Here is a 23,602-nt window from a genome sequence, read left to right on the forward strand (position 1 = left end):
AGAGGTCGAAAGCCGAGGGTGTCAAGGGAGAAGAGGGTGGAGAACAGGGCTGCGGTCAAATCCTCCTCTCTGATTGGTTCTCTGGTAACCGACCGCTGCCACGCGGGAAAGAAGCCTGAGCTTCTCGCATGCGCAGTTAGTGAAAATGAGCCTCTGGCAGGTAAGGGAAGCGGCGGTGAGAGAACTACGCGTGCGCACACCGGGGAGCGTACTTATCTCAAGTACGCGGTGCTTTGGATTCTCACTGGATATTTTGGGCGGGGAGGCTGATCCTGAGGCCCAGGTAAGCGTTCGCAGAAAAGTCAGGCACCCCTACGGCTGCCCCCGACTGGCACGGGCTCAAAAGAAGCCTGGAAGCCAATGCACCTGCATTTTTCCCGGCTTGTGACCAATTTACCTGCTGGCGGGGAGGTGGAGATGGCCCTGACCCCTGAGCTAAGTTTACCCTAAGCCGCTAGGGGTTGGCCCTGGGGCTCTTCAAGCACTTGGAACGGGGGACAAGAGGTGGGTGACCGCCTTGAAGTTTCACGGAAGTCCTGGGAGCGATGGGGCGATCCACGTGCACGTGATTATTGGGCTCTGGCCACGCAGCAGGTGCAGGTGCAAGAGTGGCGCGGATGGGTGTCATCCCTGCCCTTACTGGGCTCTCAAAGGGCCGCAGAGAACGATCTCTGACGCCCTGTCCAGCCCACGTTCTTCAACCCCGTGAGCCTAGAAGGTGCTGGCAAGCACTTAAGCTTCCCTCCGGTGTCGAAGCACTGCCACTCACGTGTGCCAGGGCTGGTATTGAGAGGCAGGGGGATGCATTGCCCTGGGAATGATACACCCAAGGTATAACGGCCGGGAGACATCGCATGTCATCTGCGCCTCTTTAAAGACCTACAGGTTATTCCTCAACAGTAAAAACTTCACTCTCCATCCAAAACACCATCAGTGTATGTCATAGCTCAAACTTAAATAAATGGAACCCCCCCGCATTGTGTTAATCCACCAGCCAGTATTATGATCATGTAACACTTAACCAAAATCAAATCATTTTTAAGCATAAAGCTGTTTTCAGTTACCATATTCCAAGCCCACGTTCCCCCCCCTCAAAAAAAAGAGGGCTGTTTTATCATTAATTTTAGTTGGCCACAGTCTATTAGACACTGTAGAATCTTGCACTCACAGGACTGAGGAGTGTGAATTCCGAAAACAGCTCCAGGCAGAGAGATGTGTTTTCCCACAAGGAAAATATGAACCTGAAAGGCAAAGTACTAGTGATGACTTACTAGCCACGGAGAAGGTAGAGCTACAAAATCAGATGGGGCTGTGTGAGCTTGGGAGTGTATGTGTTTGATTTGGGTTTTTAGGTCATTTCTTTTTAATCCATTAATGTTTTAACAAGACCAACATGTTCAGGAGCTAGCATTCTGATAAACTTATCTTGTTAATTGATGGATGTAGTGACATATTTTGGTAAGGTTGCTTACACTATAGTTCCTACTTTAGGTTTAGCTATTTAGGATTTTTTTTGTAATGGGTTTCATTGTGACATTTTCATATATATAATGTACTTCAATAATATTCACACACACCTATTTTGGTAGGGTCTTAATTTTTTTTTTTGGGGGGGTGGTGATTGGGGCAGTACTGGTGTTTGAACTGGGCCTCATACTTCCTAGGCAGGTGTGTTAACACCTGAGCCACTCCACCAGCCCTGTTTTGTGATGGGTTTTTTTCAAGATGGTCTTGCAAACTGTCCACTCAGGATGGCTTTGAACCTCAATCCTCCTGATCTCTGCCTCCTAAGTAGTTAGGATTACAGGTATGAGCCACCAGTACCCAGTGGCAGCATCTTAATTTTTAAAAATCCAAAGTGGAAACTCCCTTTGACTAATAGCACTAGACAGAAGTGTCTTTTTAAAAGCTTTATAAATAGGCTAAAAAAAAGCAGTTCTTAAAAGTCCAAATGTCTGAATAGAAAACAGAAGTTGAAGGCTTCAGAAATGCAAGTAAATGTGTTAAGTATAACTGTTCCTCTAATCTAACCTTCCCCCATACTTGAGACCTTGCATTAATTGTAAGCAAGCTGATATCACTATTTTATGGCTCTTATGATTGGTAATTATTATCTTATTATAACATCAACTTTTCAAATATTTGTCATTTGTTGACAGGGTTTCAATTTGACAGTTTTTAAGGGGAGATCTTTCACATCAGTGAGGCAATTCAGTAATAGGAAGCTGATAAGTGGCCGGAGAAATTTGGTTTGCTCCAAAAAAAAAAAGAGAGAGAGAAAGCCAAAAAGAGAGAGTTAAGAAAACCAAGCCAACATTTTTTTTATTATTATTATTCATATGTGCATACAAGGCTTGGGTCATTTCTCCCCCCTTCCCCTACCCCTTCCCTTACCCCTCGCCCCCTCCCTCTCCCCCCACCCCCTCAATACCCAGCAGAAACTATTTTGCCCTTATCTCTAATTTTGTTGTAGAGAGAGTATAAGCAATAATAGGAAGGAACAAGGGTTTTTGCTGGTTGAGATAAGGATAGCTATACAGGGAGTTGACTCACATTAATTTCCTGTGCGTGGGTGTTACCTTCTAGGTTAATTCTTTTTGATCTAACCTTTTCTCTAGTTCCTGGTCCCCTTTTCCTATTGGCCTCAGTTGTTTTTAAGGTATCTGCTTTAGTTTCTCTGCGTTGAGGGCAACAAATGCTATCTAGTTTTTTGGGTGTCTTACCTATCCTCACCCCTCCCTTGTGTGCTCTCGCTTTATCATGTGCTCAAAGTCCAATCCCCTTGTTGTGTTTGCCCTTGATCTAATGTCCACATATGAGGGAGAACATACGATTTTTGGTCTTTTGGGCCAGGCTAACCTCACTCAGAATGATGTTCTCCAGTTCCACCCATTTACCAGCGAATGATAACATTTCGTTCTTCTTCATGGCTGCATAAAATTCCATTGTGTATAGATACCACATTTTCTTGATCCATTCGTCAGTGGTGGGGCATCTTGGCTGTTTCCATAACTTGGCTATTGTGAATAGTGCTGCAATAAACATGGGTGTGCAGGTGCCTCTGGAGTAACCTGTGTCACAGTCTTTTGGGTATATCCCCAAGAGTGGTATTCCAAGCCAACGTTTTTTAAGGAACTGGGAAGAGAACAGATCTGAGAGATTATGAAAGACGATGAGACAAACTGGAGGGAAAAACTGAAAATCAAATGGTCTTCCAAGATAGGTCTTCCTGGGACAATTCACGTAGTATGTGTCATTACTCTGTTTATTTGTATCAAATACAGTCATTGTTTGCTTGTCTTTTGGACACAGGATCTCCATATGTAACCCAGACTAGCCTCGAACTTGAGACTATCGTGCCTTTGCCGCCAAAATGCTGGGGTTACAGCTGTGTGCTACCATGCCTGGCACAATAACATATTTTATTTAAAGTGCTTTGGAAACAATTAAGTCCTAAACAAATACACGGTATAATTAATGGTAATACAAGCTTTGAGACTTTGAGGAGAAAATCTAGAGTGTTATTATTGCTGCTTTTTATGTGTTTGTTTTAATCACGTAGATGATAAATTATAAAGTTCCTGTGAGATGCTATAAATAGAAGAAAGTCACAGAAGTGCACACAAATAGGACAGGTGTGATTCTCTGTGGATTAAAAGTTCTGTGTTTAAAGAAAGATGAACGGATGTGGGTACTATGTGAGTTAGATGTTTTTCTTTTTACATACTTCATGAGTTTTGTCTTAAACTCTGCAGCAGCAAGCCTGTTGAAAACAGACCAGACCCAGAGTGGTCTCCTTTTCCACTTGTCCCCCAGATCAAAGACACGCACTCTGCATGTCCTCCTGAATCTATGGTGCTCTCCTGGTCGGAGAAGTGATTCCTGGGGACACTGACTGGGTGTGAGATGCTTGATCTTCTCCGTGAAGCCCCTACTAGGAAAGGACATGGTCTGCTCCACACCTGGCCTGTGGTACTATGTGGTCCCTTGGAGAGGAGTCAGCCCTGGGATGCACTGTGGGCCTGCGGGTGAGCTACACAAGAATGACAGAGAAAGGCTACTTGTTTTTTGACTCTTATTTTGTAGGGAGCACAAAACACTTTTGAGGGCTAGAATGTAGCTCCATGGTAGAGTACTTGCCTAGGATGCACACGGCTCTGGGTTCAAATCCCAGCAATGCCAAAAATAAAAAATAAAGTAAAAATAAAAACATCACACTTTTGAAGCCCGGTGTGATGGTGCATACCTGTATTACCAGCACTCAGGAAGTGGAGGTGAAGGATTGCAAGTTCAAGGCCTACCTAGGCTACATAGAGAGACCCTGTATCAAAAAAAAGAGAGAGAGAGGCACCACACTTGAAACATAAAGCACCTCTCAGAAAATCCTGCACTGCTCCTTTTACTTAGCTTCTGGTGCCATCAAATAGGCCATTTTGTCTTCTTAAAACTCCAGTGTTGCTGGGCACCAGTGGCTCATGCCTGTAATGCAGAGATCATGAGGATCTCGGTTCTAAGCCAACCCGGGCAAATAGTTCATGAGCCCCTATCTTGAAAAAGCTGTCAGAAAAAAGGGCTGGTGGAGTGGCTCAAAGTGAAGGCCCTAAATTCAAACCCCAGTATCACCACACACACATACACACACACACACACACACAAACCTTCAGTGTTGCCCATTAGGCTATTTAAGCTGTGTCTGGTCCTCAGCCATTTATTAGATCATTGTTCTGAGACCTGGGGTTCCATCTCCTTATTGGGGAAGGGAGACGACATGAATAACCAGCAATCAGCACTCCTGAATTCTAGTCTCGGCTTCTTAAATGTCAGAGAGATAGCATCTTTTTAAAGTATCCGTCCTACAACTGGCAGAGTAGCTGAAATACTCTGCCTGCTTAGCAAGCATGAGACCCTGAATTCAAACCACAGTATAGCAAAAAAAAAAGTGTGCTAACAACCAGAGACAGGGTCTCACTGTGCAGCCCAGGGTGGCCTCCAAAAAAACCATCCTTCTGCCCTCCATCTCCCAAGTGTGAGATTACAGGTGTGCATCACCACACCTAGCTACCCGAGGATCTTTATTTTTGAAAGTCAGTCATCAGATTCTCTTATTTTTTAAATTCATTTGGTAGTACTGGAGTTTCAACTCAGAGCTTTGCACTTGCTAGGCAGGTGCTCTACTGTTTGAGCCTCCAACAGTAGGCCACCTGAGGACCTTAACATTCAGGTGTCAGTTAGTAGGTCTGGGTACAGCCTGAAAGCCTTCATTCTTTGTGTGTGTGTGTGTGTGTGTGTGTGTGTGTGTACTGGGGTTTGAACTCAGGGACTCATACTTGCTAGGCAGGTGCTGTACTACTTGAGTCACTCCGCCAGCCCCAAGTCTTCACTCTGAACAAGGCCCCAAATGGGGTTGTTGCCTACACTCCATGGACCACACTTGCAGTAGTAAGGTCTATAGCTACATCCTCCAGTACAGCATCCCCCAGCATGGGTGGCTTGGGAACACTTGATATGTGGTCAGTTTCTTGGTATTTCATGTCATTAGAGAAGGCAGAAGCTCAGATGCACATAGCAGTATTTGTTGGGCAACAGCCCTCTAGAACATTAGCACAATAGAGGTGACATTTTTGATGTTCCTTTTTTTTTTTTCAGTTTCTCTATCCCCTGGTCACCATGTCACTTTCTCTGGAGCTCAAGTTCTTTTAATTCTTTCTCTAGATGACTTCCTTACCTTCCTATCCCACTCCCTTTCACCTCCTGTGTCTCCACCATTGCCTCATCATCCCAGGGCTTTCCTCAAGCCAGGCTACAAGTCAAAGCCCACAGCAGTGCTACTCAAAATGTCCCTGGACCAGCAGCAACAACCTCACTGCAGGGGCCGCTTGGAAAAGCAGAGTCTGGCGCCCCGCCCCCACCACGCAACCAGTGAGATTTAACAAGACTCCCAGGTGGTGCGCGCACACCTTAAGCTTGAGTGGCGAGACTGGCTGGTGACAGCGTCAACACATGTCCTCCCAATCACCCTGCTAGTCTCCACATCCTCCTTCAGCTAGTTTTAGTGAGGTTTCTGAAAGTTGTGGCCAAGGAACACTAATATTCTAGTACTCCACCAGTCTAAGAAAAACACTTGGGCCGGGCTATGGCTCTAGTGGTAGACTTGCTTGTCTAGCAAGTGCAAGGCCCTGAGTCCAAACCCCAATACCACAAAATACAGGTGATGGTGCACATCTGTAATCCTAGCACTGGGGAGATGGAGACAGGAAGTATGAAAGTTCAAGGCTAGCCTGGGCACATTCAGTGAGACTCTCAAAAAGTCAAGGGCTTGGGGTAACTCAGCAGTAGAGCTGTTGTCTAGCAAGCATAAGGCCCTGGGTTCCATCCCCAGCACTACCAAAAAAAAAGCCCTTAAATAGTGAATTTTACATTACACCATCCAGAAGGCAGTTCCAGAGAGAAAATAGATTCAAACCAAATATCCTTATCTTTTTGATTTTTTTTTCTTTTTTGAGGCTCAAACCAGCGCCTTAGGTACGCTAGGCAAGTGCTCTACCTCTGAGCTACACCCCAGCTCAACCCTTTTCATAGAGACAGAAAGGACTGGTAACCATCACTTTCCTCTCTGCAGAGCATAAACACTCTTGGTGATCCAGCATCGTCCCTGCATCCGGTTTTCACCTGGGATTGCTCCTCACAGCCTGGCCACAGCTAGCCGGCTTTCCTGGTTTGGGTTGCCTGTGAAGGACTGTGTGCAGGCATTTAATAGAATACAGGTTCCGGATCCTGGTTACAGCACTCCGGGTGATTAAGAGCATATTAAAGTCTGAGAACTACTGTTCTATGGCATGGTATCCATCCTGGAATATAGCACGCACTGTATTTATACATGTCTTCCTTTCCCTCTTATGATGCAGGCTCCTCGTGCTCCCTGAGGCCCACGTCTGATACTCAATAGATGTTTGGACAAATTAACATTCCCTTTTGTAAAGTCTTCGTATCATCATGAGTTGACCAAGTTGAAGGGGACTCAGACAATGAGAGAGGCTTTAATCTAAACTCTGATCAGCTATTTAGAGCAGAAGCCATCATCAAAGGTAAAGGAAAGCCGAGGGATAGAGAGCCAGCCCTAAATTAAAGCCCACACTCACAGAAAAGGATCAGGGCAGTTCCTCTCATGACTGCTGGTCTCCCTTACTGGCACTTTTTTTTTTTTTAACCATTTTTCTTTTTCTCTTTTTCATTAAAATGTCACAATGAACTATAATTTGAGCTGCTTTTGTTCCCCAAGGGCTCCAGGTTGTTCTGTGGGTATCACAAGAACTGAAATCCAATCTTTATTCTTTGGGCTTTGGGGAAGTGGAACCATGGGTGTGTTTGTCATTTTTAGCAGTCATTGGAGTAGGGCCAAAGCTCCAGGAGATACTAGAAGTGTCTAGAATTGTCTGATTGGCTGTCAGGATTAGCCATTACACAAAGCAGCCAGTAACTGAACACTGGGAACCTTCTTGAACTTCAGTTGGATGGGAGACCTTCCAGGGTGTCTGTCAGCTCAACTAGGACAGAGGGTAGAGATTTGAAACAGTGGGATGTGACAAAGCAGCAGATAGGAAGCACTCCCCTCATCATCCTTTGTCTGGGAGGCTCACCTTATCTCAGACCTGCTTCCTGTCTGTCACTGCCTGGTAGATTCACTATCTGGCTGCAGAGAAACCCAGGAAAGGCCCTGGGTTCATGTTCCAGGATGAATCCACTCAGGAACTTGAAGCTGTCTGATACACAAAGGAATGTTGTTCTGTAGACTGAAAGCAGAAATGAGGAAGGGGATTTCTGGACGTTAACTTAGTGTCCTTCCTTTACCTCTACCACTCACATAGAAGTAGCTGATTGTTTATTGAAGATATTTCAGAGAAAATGTCTGGGTTCCTCACTTACATCTTCTTGACTATATTTCATACACATTAAGCAAGCTTTTTTTTTTTCCTTTGGAGAGAACTCAGGACTTTGTGCTTGCAAAGCAGGCGCTCTACCTCATGAGCCACACCTCCGGTCCATTTTGCTCTGTTTATTTTAGCAATGGGGTCTCGAGAACTATTTGGCCAGGCTAGCTTCCAACTGCCATCCTCCCATTCACAGCCTCCCAGGTAGCTAGGATTACAGGCGTGAACCACCATGCCCAGTTTCCAAAGGCAATTTTTAAAGCACCATTTTCACTGGCACCTTCAGTTTCAAAACATATCCCTTCACAGCCATAGAGCATCTTCCAGCACTGTCTTATCACCCACGGGGACTGGCTGGACACATTGAATGTCACAAAAAGAAGACATGGGTGTAGACCATCAGGTCAGTCATGGAGCTGAAAGCTAGCATTAGGCTTGGGAAGTACATACGTGACATTTCCTTCTGTTTACTTCCCATAGAAGTAGCAGAGGTAGAGGTGAAGAACATTGTATTGTCACTCTAAAGACACCTGTGTGTCTCAGTATCAACTGAGCACTCAGATAGAAGAAGCTTGTGTGTGCAGTGTCAGGAGACGTACATAGAACGTCCTCACTAAGCGTCCTCCCCAGGGGTTCCCTGGGGCTCACGGTGGGCACAGCAGATGTTAGCAGTCACAGCTGACAGTGAACAAGGGGTAAGCAAGCTGAGAGCAAACCTGGGCAGTAATCTGGCTGTCCAGTTACTGAGAAGCTGGCTTCTTTCTATGTCGCAGCCCGGCTGCCGTGACTAGAACTGACAAGGTTTCAAATGGCACAAGTAGCTATTTAGAGGCTCGTAGGGAGCAGTTGCAAAAAAGAGCATACGTTAGTGATCAGTGCCTACACGGTCCTCAACACGCAGTAAGCAAATGGTATGATTGTAGTTCTTGGAATCCACCTGCCTGGCAGAGATTCTACTAAAAAAAGTCAACCCCAAGCTTTGAAAGGCATCAACAAAGTCCTCTCCAGAATACTTTCTTCTCTGATCTTTTGTAAGCCTATGTGGATTGGATGGGGAAAGGCTAATTTGGTCAGGCACCAGTAGCTCATGTCTGTAATCCTAGCTACTCAGAAGGCAGAGATCAGGAGGATCGTGGTTCAAAGCCAGCCCCAGGCAAATGGTTCAAGAGCCGCTATCTCAGAAATACCCAACACAAAACGGGTGGCAGAGTGGCTTACGTGTAGAGCATCTGCCTAGCAAGCATGAGGCCGAGTTCAAGCCCCAATACTGCCTAAATAAATAAGGCTAATTCACCCACTTTCCTATTGAGAGACATTTTGTGTTGTGCCTTGCCACTGTTCATAGGGGAGACCTTTCAGATCCTTCTGCCCTTGGCCTCTTGAGCACCCCTGTGGGATTCACCCTGTCTTCACAACGATCATTCCCTGGCTAAGTGGTTTCAACCTTATGCAGTTACTCAAATCTTTTACTGACTTTCCTGGGGCTGGGGGTGTAATTCAGTGGTAGAGTGCATGCTTAGCATGCATGAGGCCCTGTATTCAATCCCCAGAACCTCCCATGGCCCGCCCTCCACACACAGACAAAACAAACCCCAGCTTGCTCTTTGATACCTTCTCTAACTAGCTCGTAAGCTCCACAAAGAAAAGTCTAAGCTCTCTTTCATTGCCTATCCTCACTACACCTTGCATGGTGTTTTAAACCTGAGGCGCCTTAATAAAAACCACTTGATTTGGCAGTTGTAACAATGAGAATCAGTTGGATCATGTTACTGGCAACACGTCCAAGGGAACAGATGTTCCTGTTCAAATCCATGAAACTGGAAACATTAAAAAACAACCCTGACATTGATTGATAGTGACTCTTACTGTGTCAGACTGTTTAAGCTCAGCTGTAAAATAGACTCTCACACCGTCATCTTTACATTTTAAATGCAGATTTCAGATTCACAAATGTTTAAATACTGTCCCTTGACCCAGGTCCTAATTCTTGCTTGCTGTACTAATTTAATATTTCTTTATCAAATTGTAGCCACATCTCTTGAATTTCACACTCAAAAACTCTCCTTCCTGAGAAAATGGCACCTCTGGATGCTTGGAAGATATTCTTGGGAGTGTTAGGAGGAAGCATTTAGTAGCTGGCAGGGTGTAGATGGTGAGAACACCGGGTGGTGCAGGGCTGGAGAGAGGGGTGCCTTGCCGAGTCACTTGCTTCACTACCCTCCTCCACACCCTGGGTTCAATAGGTCATCGCTGGAAGGTTGTTTGAAGAGCTGTGTTAGGAGCTGAGGTGTCACCTTTGAGCAAAGGTGTACTACTGAAGAGCTGGCCTCTATTTGTCCTTTGCAGGTCCCATACAAGCCAAGCCACGTCGTTGATGGGCACCTGGGGCTTGTTGCGCTTTCCCACACCCCTGACCCGGCTGTGCACGGTGCCGTGGGGACATGGGCTTTGGGAGAAGCCGACACTGCTCTCCCCAGGAAGGGCTCCCACAGTGGTACAGATGGCAGGCAAGAAGCATTACCCTGCTCTGCTTGCCCTGGACGAGAATGAACTCGAAGAGCAGTTTGTGAAAGGACATGGTCCAGGGGGCCAAGCCACCAACAAAACCAGCAACTGTGTGGTGCTGAAGCACGTACCCTCAGGCATCGTGGTCAAGGTAGAGACTGGGGTAGGGGAGTCCAGGGGCTCTCTGAGGGCAGATAGTGGTCAGCCCAGGGACATGGTGTGGGCTACCCTCCACCAGCCAGGCTAATCGAGGGCACTGCAACCTGCCTGATTCCCTGAGCTGTTCTCCCTAAGGCACAGCCTCAGGAGCCAGGTTCCAGGGTCCCATCGGAGCTAGAGCATGGTTGCTGCCAGACCAGCAGGGTCTTGAGCAAGCGAAGCAGTGGCTGACAAAGGCACCCTGGTCAGCATGCTGCTCTAAGATGACTCCCGCTGCAGAGTGCTACAGGTCTGCAGTGCTGCTGTGGCTCCTGTCCCTGAGTGGCAACAGGCAGGCCCAGTAACATCCTCTATGTGCCTCTGCCCCACTTTGGTAAATGTTAACGACACCTGTCCTTCTGCAGGAGGACTGAGGGTGAGGTGGAGGCAAAGCATATCAACCCTCAGGAGGCAAAGTGCCACGCACAGCTGCCAGAAGGAATCTTCTTTATATCCAGTGGCACCCTTACTGACTTAAAGAGTCTGGCCTGCAGAGCACTGCAGGCCATCCTGCCACTGCCACCCCTAGTCACTAGAGGGCCCCAAAGCAGCTTCCACAAACCTTGAAGAGGCTCACACAGCTGGAGAGCAAACAGGCCATCTGTTAAAGTACTGATGGCACTAACAGGAAATATTTAACCACCATGTAACATGGTGCAGGTTTCCTTCTAAGTGAGGCTATACACTTTGCTTCTCCTGCTGGGACAGGATGGTCTGACGGGGGGCTGGGAAGGGTAAGCGTCACCACCTTGCTGGCCAAGGTGCCTAAGCAGCAGCCACCATGCAAGTTAACTCTCATTTTCATCCTGGCTCAAATGATGCAGTGTCTGCTTAGCAAGTGTGAGGCCCTGACTTCAAACCCCAGTATTGAAAAAAACTATCTGTCCTAACAACCAGAACTTGAGACAGAGGCTTGCTGTGTAGTCCAGCCTGCCCTCCATCTCTCAAGTGCGAGGTTTCCATTGTGGCACAGATGTGGAACTGAGACAGACAGGTTAGGTAACTTGCCCAAGTCCTACCAAACACACAGGCTATATTCCTGACAGTTGTGCTTCACTGCCCACGTTTTGAGCCAAGAGCATGTCAGTTAAAACCTCAGTCACTTTTCCTCCTTGGGGGGGAATCCTATCATTCCGAGTCACAAAATCCTGGAACCTGATTTGTTTAAGCTATCTGTGTTACATAGCTTCATGTTTGCTTTTGGTATTCTTTCATTCCCTGGCATTTTATCAATCAGCTTTGCAAGGCATGCACCCATAATCACACAGCTTTACTACAAAGACTTTTGTGGTCACCTCGGAGTATAAACCCTATTTTCTTCCTCCAGGCAAATCTTAGGCTTAAGAATGGTGCATGCAAATGGTGCACAGGTTGCTTCCTGGTCCCAAGCTATGTATGTCACTTAGTTTTTTCATAATCATTTTAGAATTTTTTAAAGTTATTGAAGGCTGTTGTTGCTTCTAAACAAAAATAACACTCCTAATAATAAAACATTTCCAGTGAAATCACATAATCCAACTGGTGTGTGACAAGACAGAGGCTGTGGGCCAGAGGCAGGAAGGGTATGATCTTCACCGTCACTCACTCATGGGGGCTCCTGGCAAGTGGCTGTGCCTCCCTGGCCTGTCTCTAACTGTAGAGGATAGATAGGTTGAATTCAATGACTGCTGAGGTCCTGTCCCATCTCTTGACATCCTGTGGTTTCACATTGCCAAATTTTATCTCTTACAGTGCCATCAGACAAGATCTGTTGATCACAACAGAAAGCTAGCTCGGAAGATCCTGCAAGAGAGAGTGGATGTTTTCTACAATGGTGAAAACAGTCCTGTTTACAAAGAGAAACGAGAGGCAGAGAAGAAAAAGCAAGAAAGGAAAAAAAGAGCAAAGGAAACACTAGAAAAAAAGAAGTTATTGAAAGAACTATGGGAATCAAGTAAAAATGTCCCCGTAGGAAGAACTGATTCTGACTGAACCTGCCCGAAAGTGCCTGGACTAGTGGTGGCCAAGCCCATCACACTGCATGGCTTTTAAACAAAGCATTCTGATGCACTTACAAGATGTCAAAGTTTTTAAATGCTGAACTGGAACTAGAGAATAGAATAAAACCATTAAGAAACAACGAAACTGTTACTGCAAAAGGATAGTGGCTGCTATGGGGGTAGACAGTCATGATCCAACACTTAGTTGGACTTCTGTGGTGACGGGCAGAGCTGTTTCTTGACGTGGGCAGTAGTTAGAAAGGTGTCCCCTACCCCCTTTTTGAGACAGGGTTTTCCTCTGTAGCCCAGGCCAGCCTCCAACTCTTAATCCTCCAGCCTCAGCCTCCCAGGGATCACAGGCATACACTACTACACCTGGTGGTTCCTTTTTTGTTGGAGACAGGGTTTTTACTTTGCAGCCCAGGCTGTTCTTGAATCTAAGATCCTTCTGCTTCAGCCTTCCAAGGAGCTGGGACTATTGGTAGGCACCACCATGCCCAGCTTCCCTTATTTTCTTAAAGCTACACATTGGTTTGTGTGGTTGTCTGTTTTATTATAATAAAAGGTTAGGAATAAAAACACTGAAGTACTAATATTGTAAGGTCGTCCGTGTTTATGGAGAGTTAAAACATTAATAACATTTCCTGGTACCTGGTTCATGAGGAGGCCACTTGCTCAGTGATGTTAAAATGTCATTTATACTGGTCAGGCTGGTGGCACATGCCTCTACATCCAGCACTCAGGAGGCTAAGGCAGGAGGATCTCGAGTTCAAGGGCAACATAGCAAGACTCTGTCTCAAAATAAAGAGAAAATGATGAAAGTTAAAAGTTACTAGCCAGCAAGTAGCAGAGTTGCCCACCTAGCAAGTGCAAGGTTGAGTTCAAACTCTGGTACTGAAAAGTCTTTCAATGTGGAAAAACATGTCATTACCTACATGTTTGTACGGAGTAGACTTAAGAGATGAGGTCCCAGAACCTGACTTGTAAATTTGTATCATCCATTTGACCTTACAATTTTTTGTTTTATTTTGCTTTTTGGGTTCTTTAAAACCATGGTTAGTCTTCCCTTGTTAGAACTCATCTGGATTCACACATAAAACAAGTAGGAAAATACAGTGAGGGGAGGGCCACTGTCCAACTGCCAGGCACAAGGCTGCCTTGCTTTGCAGTGGAGCCCAGGCCCCGTACTACATCCACCCAGGTAAACCTTTCTCTCAGAGGCTGCCAGGTTCCGCTCTGAGCTGCCTGGGATGCTCATGCAGCCCACGTAGGGCTCACTACCTCCTACTGGCGCATCCAGGACCCTTCCCATCCCTACGTCCCTTGAGCAGCAAGTCTCTAGAGTGATGTAAGAAGCACGAACAATGGAAGGGAAATTTGGAGCTGTAGCCAGGAGGTACACTGGCTTTGATGTCTCTTTTTGCACCTCTGCAATTCTGCCATAGGCACAGAGGAGACACAGAGAAGTTGACATCCAGATCCCCACCTGACTGGGGCCAAGCCTCCTGCCTACCACACTCACACCCTCTTCCCGAGGGAAACCCCATGGCACAGTCTGTGCCTGAGGTTACAGTGAAAACCAACTCAGAATCCTCATGGGAGACACCCTTAGAGGCCAGCACAGGAGGTCTCAATACAACCAGTGCACCTTGCTCTGGCTCCAGCGTGGGGTGCTTCTTCCCGTGAGCACCAGCTGAAGTAGCTGCAGTTACTAACATTATATGAAAAGCAGACTCTTCCAGCTCTCCGGATAAGGGTAACCACCTGCCAACGAATGGCAGGCAGGGGCACTAGGAACCCACCAAGTCAGTTACACAGATTCTACTATTTTCCTTATTGTCTTTCCTCCCACACATTTAGACTTGCTGCAGATAAAGTACACCTTCATGCTACCTCCGCCTGTGGCCTATGCATGCCCTCTTCCCAGCCCACTGAGCTAATGACATCACAAAAAATGGTACTGGGACAGGTGGGAAAATCCCTGACAGGTCTTTCCAGCCTCCCCCAGAGGGGCTGCTCTAAACGGCTCTTCAGAGCTCAAGGAACCCACATCTAATACAAATTGTTAATGAAAATAAGCTTTATTACATCAAGTAATAAATACGTACAAAGGTGCTAACAGTTTTAGTCGTTCTCTTCCCGATGTTTCGATAGCTTATAGGACATGTGGGACTGAAATCTGCAGTCTTAGCATGAAAATGTTCAGGGTGCTGGTTTAGGTTTGGTGGGGTGCTCTTCCTTCTGTATTTATAACTTGTCAATTTTTAAGTTTGACTTTAAAGCACTAAGAGTCATGCAAAAGCTTAAACAAAAAAGCTGCAGTAAGCAGAACCTACACTATGGCAAACGGGAGCAGCTACTAAGTAGAACGTGCTGTCGGTCAGAACACACCGGGAAACAAAGTCCTTGGCGTCGTAGGAGTTTATGGAAAAGAACAAAACAACCTGGGTGACATAAACGTATTCAGAAGAAAAGACGAAAGGGAGACACTGGGATCTTGGAAGCAAACAGTTTGCTGCAAAATAACTTCACGTGCATCTTTTAAATCAATGTTTAAAAAGCCCTGGGTCATTCCTAACGACTTAAAATGCAAACCCTAATTAACTGCAGAATCTTCTCAATCTTTGGGACGAGGTTTGGAGCCTAGTGAACCATGGGAAAAAAAACTAAACTGTTACCATTTGGAAAAGGAACAGGAGGGGAGCTTGTGGAAAGACAGGACCCTCCCGGCCGAGGAGGAGGCTAGGATCTGGCATTCCGTTCTGTCTCGGCCAAGCACTCCCGAACCAGTCCTCGGGCGTGGATGATGCCTGCAAGGGAAGCGGAGGCTGGGAATCAGCACTTTCACCCAACTCAGCAGGAGAACCCATTCCCAAACAGGAGGAGCCACCCTTAAAACCCTCAGACTGGAAGGGAACTCAGGGGACCCACATCCAAACCACCCAAACAAGCAGGTGGTGTTATGTGCGTGGAGTCCCAACGACCTGGGCAGCTGAGGCAGGAGGATGGCTTTAACCCCAGGAATCCAAGACCAGCAACACAGCAAGCCCCCTTGTCCTCTTATGTCACCCTGCTATGACATAAGCCTGGAAGGGCTTGGCTACTGGGTGGGGTGACCTGCCGCTCCCACAAGATGGTCACTGGTACGTCCATGTGGTCATCTGAACCAATAACTTTTCTGGGCAACAACAGATTGCCTGTTAGGCTTTAGGGGCTGGCATCTTCCCAGGAATTTCTACTCCCATAACCAACACTCTTAACCAAAACCATCTGCCTCATTTGATGTCCACACAGCAGTGCAGGGAGCAGAGTAATGGCCAATTGGCTCTCCGGGTTAGGCCAGGGTTACATTCCACATCCCTTGCCCAAATCCCTTCCAGCCAGTCCCTATTCTCCAGGCCTGTCCCCATTATCCAGTCTAGCTTTACAGATAGTCAGTCACACACTTCATCAAGGTTTCACAAACAGGTTTGAGCTCGGCACTTTTGCTTTACTTATTTTTTCAAGTAGGGTTTCCCTTTTTCCCCAGGGCTGGACTCAGATGTTGATCCTCCTACCTATGGCTTCCCATGTAGCTGGGATGACGGGCACACACCACCACACCCAGCTTATGATTGAGATGGGGTCTCACTAACTTTTTGACCAGGCTGGCCTCAAACCTCGATCTCTACCTCTTGAGTAGCTGGTATTACAGGTGTAAGGCACTGCAGTAACATTTTTAAGAACCCCCAAATCCCATCTGAGCTCAGGGCACTGGCTCCTCTAAACTGCTGCCTTCTAAAATAGAAGTTCTCACTTCCCCTCCACCTGCACTATGTCATAAGGGGCATTTCTTGATGTCCTCTTCACACCTGACACCGTTTCCTGTAACATCAGCCCTCCGCCTTCCTCTCTCTTCAATCACTGAAGAATCTCAAAGTGCTCACTCGCTCCCCATCCCCAAGGACAACTGAGGGCACTCCAGACAATGAAGAACCTCGCACCACAGCCCAGCCAGCAGTTTCCACAGGCACAGTGCCGACAGAAGCCTGCTGCATCTGGCTTCCCTCTGGTGTCACCCCACAGGAGCAGGACAGGCAGGGATCAGAGCTGCAGGGTCTGGGCTACAGGGATCCCTGGGAGCCTGGCGGAGCCTCTCTGGCAGCATGCAGTGTTAAGGAGGGCCTGGGGCGGGGCTGTCCTCTTCGGAAACCCCAGCCCCCAGCCTGGGGTAATGGGCGTCCAAGCCCTTCTACCATGCCCACGGCCCCACCTGCACCATCTCCACTGACATAACAGTGATTCTGTAACACAGAATCTGTAATCTACCCTCCAATATTTCCCACGCAAATCATTCTCATTCTCTCTCTCTCTCTCTCTCTCTCTCTCTCTCTCTCTCTCTCTCTCTCGTTGGGACTGGGCAGGGTTGAACTCAGGGCTTGGCACTTGCAAAGCAGGCGCTCTACCCCTTGTGCCACACCTCCAGTCCATTTTGCTCTGGTTATTTTGGAGATGGGGGTCTCACAAACTATTTGCCAGGGATGGCCTTAAACCGTGATCCTCCCGATCTGAGCCTCTGAAGTAGCTAGGATTCACTGGCATCCAGCTTCTCTGTTTTTTAAAATTTTTTTAAAGAAATGAGGTCTTGCTATGTTGCCTGTTCTGGCCTTAAATTTCTGGGCTCAGCTGATCCTCTTACCTCGGCCTCCTGAGTAGCATGGTTGGGACTAAGGAGCATGCCACAACACCCAGCTTTGGGAAATCTTTCCAAACAGCAAAGGGAAGACAGGTGTGGTAGGGCGTGCCTATAATCCAGCACTCAGGTGGCTGAGGCAGGAGGATGGACGACATAGGGAAATCTAGTCTCAAAAAAAGAAAACAGGGCTAGGAGGCAGCTCCATGGTAGAGCGCTTTGCCTAGCATGCAAGAGGCCCCGGGCTCAATCCCTAGCGCAAGAGAAGAAAGAGAGGGAGAAGGGAGGAGAGGAAAAGAAGAGGGGAGAAGACAAGGAAGGGAGGGTGAAGATGCCAGCCTGTGCGATGCCCCTGCCCACAGCTCACCTCTTTTCAGTCTCTCCATGGCGCTCTTGCTCCCCGCGTAGGTGGGTCTGATCTCTTTCCCCAACTCTTCGATGATGGCCAGCAGCTCTGCATACTTGCTTTGGGGCACCTGGCTATTCCCAGTTCCCTAGGATCAGAAGGGCAGGGGTTCAAATGGATTGAACCCTAACCAACTCCAACCACACACAGGCACAGCCCAGAGGCATGTTAGCGGAGGGAAAGCAGCCCAGAATGGGGCTCCCAGGGCATGTCTCAGTCTGGGGACAACTCCTCACCCTCACCTTCCTACACTCGCTCACTCAGAGATCACCCATCTCCAAAAAGCCCACAGGTACCATCTCAAAAGAAAAAAGAGCTGGCTGTCTCTACAAGGACAAGAGCTCATGGGGAGTTTCCTGGGACGTGGATGGAAGGCAGTGTCTCCTGGTGGGGAGGGGGAGACAAGCCACTCCTGGGCTCAGCAGGACCTCACAACTGCCAGAGATTTTTAGATGAGGCCCCAAAATGTGTCAGATCCACGCCATCTTCCCCAACAGCAGAAAGCCCTTTTCTCCAGACCATCACCATGCCCCAAGCAAGCACCCAGAAGGGAGAGGGACCCGGCTTGGGCCTCTCCTCTTCTGCCTCCCAGGCCTTCTCCTGCTGCGGCTGCACCAGGGCAGCCAGCTCCCTGTGGAGGGCCCTGGCCTGCTCCTCCCGCCTCTGCCGCCTCCGCTCCCAGGCCCAGCCCAGCAGCTCAGCCTCCTGGTGCAGGCGTCTCCGGGCCTCGCGCCTCTCCTGGCGCCGCCGGCGCATGGCGAGAGCATTGCGCTGCCTCTCCAAGCTGCGCCGCGGCCCGTCCTCCCTCCGCCGCCGCTTTTTCAGCCGGTCCCGCTCCCGGGCCCGCGTTCGCTTCTCCTCCCGGGACAGGATGGCCTGGCGGGGCATGGCTGGGGGCTAAGCATCACCACCTTGCTGGCCAACGTGGCTAAGAAGCAGCCACCATGGCGACCCTGGAACGCTGGCTGGGGTCTGACCTAGAGAGAGAATCTTCCACCTGGCATCCAGGCCTTAGAGGGCAGAAACAGGAACAGGAGGTGGTTCTGAGGTCATCCCACTGACCGCTGAGGAACCCGAATCCCCAGGAGGTGCCCAAGTAGAGTGGTGGTCTCATAAAGGTGGGACCAGCTGACTCGCACCACACTTAACCACCAGCTCCTGCCACAACAGCCCTTCTCCTGTCCCAGCCTACAGTTCCAGAGTCCACTCTAGCCTTACTTCCCCAGTGAAGAGGAGCCAGGAGACCCTCCAGGGCCACCTGGGCAGTGACCTCAGCAGGAAATGAGCTCAGGGGCTGAAGCCCTTCCTAGAGTGTCATCCCCCGCCCCACCTTGGTTCTGCACTGTCTGCAGTCCTGGACACCTCTCCATTTGGATGACTAAGGCGGTGCACGTTGGACCAAGCCTGGGCTGTGGGCTGAGGGAGTACAGGTGACTGATTCAATCTGCTAGTCCCCCTCCAATTCCCCTCTGCCAATATCCCCCAGGGTACCCAGGCCACCCCAGGATGCTCCTGGCACGCCATCACCCACACTGCCATACCTGGGTGTAGCCTAGCGATGGTGGTCCATAGTCACTCAGCAACTGGCGATACTGAGAGGGCGTTGCCATGCTGGTGGAAGGCGAGTGGACACTTCCAGCTACAAGGGAAAAAGAGAGGTGTCAGGTGTCTCCCAGCATTGACTAGCTATACCCAAGGACAACGGATCCTGCAACAGTCCCCTCCCCAGGTCTCTGGTGGTCACTCACTGCACACCACCCCCCACACACATACCTCCTCGCAGGAGGGAGCACCCCCAATGGGGCTGACTGAGCAAACTGCTATGCTCAGCCTAACCCTTGCCTACCCCGGCCCCAGGCCTGCTGAAGCCTAATGGCCAGAGCTTCATCCCTGCCTGGGCCCACCTGCTACCAATGCTGCTCCAACCTGGGCCAGGATTTCAAATTCACAGAAGCCTTTGTGCTCCTAGGCGCCCACCTCTGCTGGGCGAAACAGAAAGCAAGATGGCAAAGCATTGAATAAGCTAAGGCCAGCCATAGCTGACAACAGGTGCACTGCATATGCACGAAGCAGGGCTCTGGAGAACACAGCCTGCCTCTCTGTGCACCTCAGACAAGACCTCCCTCCCCAAAGAGGGACAGAACTCTGACAGTCTATGTCTCCCCACAGCTCTGTACTCCAGAAAGGGAGGCCAAAGCACCACATCGAAATACAACCCTTGCGGACACTGTCCAGGCCAGTCAGGACCAACTAGCGCCCAGAGCCCTACAGAATGCCTCCAGGATGTGGGACGGGGGAGGCCCATGGCTGGAGCACACAGACCCATAATGGCGTCCAAGTGGCCATGAGCGGTAAAGGATGTCCTGTGAATTACAAACAGCAGTAACCATGGAGAATTTACCTAGTCCTCCTCAGCAGCTGCCCGCCCGCCGCCCCCAGAGCCAAACAGTCTCTCTCTCATGCACACAGCGGGCTCTGCAGACTTGGCCCCAGGGATGGACAGCTGGTGCCAGGCTGGCCAGCGGACCAGATGCTCATCTAGTGTGGGCTAGGGGAGGGGCGGAACAAGTTCAGGAGCTCAGGCTGCTGGAGTGGGGAGGAGCACTGGAGAAGCCTGGATCACAGCCCCTGGCTGCAGAGGGGGCCTCGGAGGTGGGCCCCAGACCACCAGCAAGCTGGTGATCCCAATACATGTCTGGCTATCCGGGAGGCAGAGACAGCACTAGAGGGGGGTCTTTCTAGATCCTGAGCCCAAGTTTAGGCACCAAGAATGGATTTGGATCCCGAGTTGGACAGAGCACCAAGCTGCCCCAAGTCCATTTTCCACCAGCGATGAGACACCTGTGCTATGATGCTGTGAGGGATGGTGCCACACTCCAAGCAAGTCCCTGACCTCTGTCCACACAGGAGTGGGGTAGGGTGGGCGATCCCAGCTGCCTCAGCACCCCAGTCAAACCCCAATTTCCTGAGCATTTGGGGGTAGTAGCCTCAGTGTGTAGGTGGTGCAGGCTTTGTAGTCCCAGACGCAGGTTCAAATCCTGATGACTACAGATCATCACTGGGCTCAGGAGGATGAGTGGGTAAGTGACAGGGACAGTGTGTCATCACAGAACACTTCATGGTGCTCAGAAGATTCCAGCGGTACCTCCTGGCCTCACCTTCCCTGGACTAGGAGTTTATCCTAGCTGCAGGTCTACTGGCTGTGTGACCATAGACAAGCCCCTTCCCTCCCTGGGCCTCAGTTTCTCCACCTGTTCCATGGTACTGGGGTTAGGTCTGGAAGAGATGGAGGAAAGAGGGGAAATGAGAAATTGCCCCATTTTGGCGGAGAGGCTACAGCAATAGCAAAGAGCCTGGCTCTGCCATCACCTCAGTAAAGTGGCAGACACCCTGATTCTAATACCAAGGCCAGTCCCTCATTCCGCGCTGGTCCCGGGAAAGGGTGGCAGAGGAGTCCTCCGAGCCACTTATGCCCACTCCTTCCTGCAGACACAGGGACAGGGCTGAGAGGCGGCTCCACGTCAGCACAGCCGGTGCGGAGCATCGCAGACAATGAGCGCAGTGTGCCGGAGCCGGGAGGGCTTGGCAGAGGCCAGGAAGCTCCTGGGGCCAGGCGCAGCTCCCCGCCCCCACGCCAGACAAAGAGCGCCTGGGCCTGGGGAGCTGGCGGCCTTCCCGCCACTTGGGGCGCCTGGGGGGGGGGCTCTTGGGCGGGGGAGGCGGGGGCTTTGTCTAACTCCGCCACTGCCACCGCCGGCCAGGCCGCAGCTTGGCAACCCGTGAGCAGGAGGCAGGGCTGGAGGGCGTGAGGGATGATGACAAGGAAGGCGGAGGAGCAGCACGAGAGTCCATCTTGGATGCAGATGGCAGGGGAGCGCTGGGCTTTCTGCAAAGGGGTCCACTAGGAGGTGGCGGACCCCTACCAAAATGCCGGAGATCTGAGGACCTCTGCACTCCTGGCATTCCCCATAAGAGGAAAAAGGCAACCCACGTACAGGTGCTAGGAGCCCAGAACAGGGCTTCAGGGTCCCAGTGGCTGTTTGTCACTGTGACCCCCCCAAACACCCCAAGTCCCAGTTTGGGGACCTCGCCCCTGCAATCCAGGGCAAGCTTGGGGTCCCTGGCCCTGTCCAGGCTAGCAGCAGGACCCTGGGCACCTGGTACCCCAGGCACTAGCGAAAGAGGCTGCCAGAAACATCCTACCTGGCAACAAAGACTATCTCTATAAGGTTTCAGGACCCCAAGGGGATGACACCATTTGAGGACAGAGTAGGAGCTGCACGCTCTTGGGGGGCTCAGTGCCCACGTGTAGGCAATTTAACTCTCCCTCTCAAATACCCTGAATTTAACCCTTTCCAAACCCCAAATATCAGTACCTAAGAAGTTAAAAAAACATAAAAAGGCACCTGACTTTTCTGGGTCCCCCTTGGGATTTTTGGAGCTATAGTGTCAACATTCAGAAGCAAGGCCCCAAACTTGAGGCGAGCTGCCAGCGTGGCATTTTTGACCAGCAGGGCCCGACCCTCCCCGTTCCCTCTTCCCCCCACCACGAGCACCTCGCTTTTTAGGGAAGTCTAAAGAGGGACCTGGAGAGGGCACGAAGCCACCTCCGAATCTCACCCCCCCCACTTCACAGCTCCCTGGGTCCCAGGGACGAGCCCCTGGGCCCAGCCGAAAGCTGCCGGACAACTTTGCAGGAGTTTCCAGGGAGCGCTCAGCCCCGGCCCGAGAGGGAGCGCAGAGTCCCTCGGCTTTTGCAGAGGGGCTCTCGGGGTCGCACGTGGGGGCTGCGGGATGGGGACCCGAGTAGCTGCCGCCCCAGCGCAGGCCCACGCAGCCGCGGCGCTCCTCCAACTTCTTTCCCTGGGCGCCCGCCCCGGGGGGCCTCCCGCGTGCGCCGGTCCTACCGCTGCTCGTGCGCCCAGGCCGCAGCCCCTGCCCACGGGTCCCCTTGTCGCCCGCGACCCCCAACCCCGCCCCGGCGCCCGGCACCCCCAGGGCCGGCCGTCGCCGGGAGCCTGGCCGCCCCGCCCTGCCCACGCGGGCCCCGGCCCCGCACGCGCGTCCCAGGGCCCCGGCCTGTCCCCGCTCCCTGGGCGCCCCGCACAGCCCGGCCGCTCCCGCCTTCCGCCGGCAGGGGCCCTCGCCGAGCCGCCCAAAAGCCGGAGGAAAACGGAGCCGAGAGAAAGCCTCCCCCGCCCGCGCCCTCGCCCTCGCTCCCCGCGGTCCGCGGCCGCCGGCGCGGGGGACTCCTCGCGGCCACCCGGCCCCAGCACGACCCCGGCCCCCGCGGCCCGCCGAGCGCACCGCGAACTTTGGCAGCGCGGACGCCGGAATCATGGCGGCGGCGGCGTCCCGGCGGTGCCCTCGCCGAGACCCGGGGAACCTGCCGCCCCCCGACCGCCGCGGGTCCCCCCGGAGCTCCGAGCCGAGGGCCGGGCGCGCGGCCCCCCAACTTGGCGGCACTTGGGGCGCGCCGCACGCGGGCCTCGGGGCGCGCTCACTCACCGGCGTTGAGGGCGGCGGCGGGCATGTGCGCGGTCAAGTTCGGCTTGTAAGACATCCCCCCGAGCGCCGGGCGCGCCGGGCGCAGCCGGGCCAGGCCGCGAGGGTGGCGGCGGCGGCGGCGAGGCCGGGCGGTGGCGCGGCGGGCCCCGCGTCCCCGCGCCCGTCCGAGCGCCCCCCGAGCGCCCGCGTACTTTTTGTTGTTGACGGCTCGGGCCGCACCGGCAAATATGGCCGTCCCTCACCCTGACACCGCCGCAGTATATCACCCATACATCGGGCGCGCGGCGCAGGGGCGGCCGCAAACTTTGAGGCGAGCCAGCGGGGCCGGCCGGGGCCGGGAGGGGGCGGCCGGCGTCAGGGGGCGGCTCCGTCCGCGGCCGCGCCCCGCGCCTCCGGCTGCGCTCGC

The 23,602-nt window shown here is 51.2% G+C and overlaps 2 protein-coding genes across 8 annotated transcripts; one reads left to right on the forward strand and one right to left on the reverse strand.

Annotated features, from left to right (window-relative positions):
- The first annotated feature begins 16 nt into the window (after nucleotides 1-16).
- On the forward strand, nucleotides 17-14,679 carry Mtrfr (mitochondrial translation release factor in rescue). Of its 5 annotated transcripts, XM_074061351.1 has the most exons (6): nucleotides 17-283; nucleotides 3,817-4,028; nucleotides 6,620-6,792; nucleotides 6,906-7,085; nucleotides 10,275-10,584; nucleotides 12,363-14,679. In XM_074061351.1, the coding sequence occupies exons 5-6, from the start codon at nucleotides 10,303-10,305 to the stop codon at nucleotides 12,600-12,602; spliced, it is 522 nt and encodes a 173-aa protein (XP_073917452.1). In that variant the 5' UTR covers nucleotides 17-283; nucleotides 3,817-4,028; nucleotides 6,620-6,792; nucleotides 6,906-7,085; nucleotides 10,275-10,302; the 3' UTR covers nucleotides 12,603-14,679. The 5 variants fall into 5 exon arrangements, with proteins under 5 accessions (XP_073917452.1, XP_073917454.1, XP_073917453.1 ...); XM_074061353.1 differs by lacking the exon at nucleotides 3,817-4,028; XM_074061352.1 differs by lacking the exons at nucleotides 3,817-4,028; nucleotides 6,620-6,792.
- On the reverse strand, nucleotides 14,673-23,537 carry Cdk2ap1 (cyclin dependent kinase 2 associated protein 1). Of its 3 annotated transcripts, none has more exons than XM_074061355.1 (4): nucleotides 23,388-23,537; nucleotides 19,230-19,327; nucleotides 17,650-17,776; nucleotides 14,673-15,420 (listed from the first exon to the last, which is right to left on the reverse strand). In XM_074061355.1, the coding sequence occupies exons 1-4, from the start codon at nucleotides 23,464-23,466 to the stop codon at nucleotides 15,353-15,355; spliced, it is 372 nt and encodes a 123-aa protein (XP_073917456.1). In that variant the 5' UTR covers nucleotides 23,467-23,537; the 3' UTR covers nucleotides 14,673-15,352. The 3 variants fall into 3 exon arrangements, with proteins under 3 accessions (XP_073917456.1, XP_020015014.1, XP_073917457.1); XM_020159425.2 differs by lacking the exon at nucleotides 23,388-23,537 and adding an exon at nucleotides 23,197-23,320; XM_074061356.1 differs by lacking the exon at nucleotides 23,388-23,537 and adding an exon at nucleotides 20,847-20,867.
- Between the last annotated feature and the right edge of the window lie 65 nt (nucleotides 23,538-23,602).

The sequence above is a fragment of the Castor canadensis genome, chromosome 18 (genome assembly GCF_047511655.1).
Source record: "Castor canadensis chromosome 18, mCasCan1.hap1v2, whole genome shotgun sequence".
NCBI classification, from domain to species: Eukaryota; Metazoa; Chordata; class Mammalia; order Rodentia; family Castoridae; genus Castor; species Castor canadensis.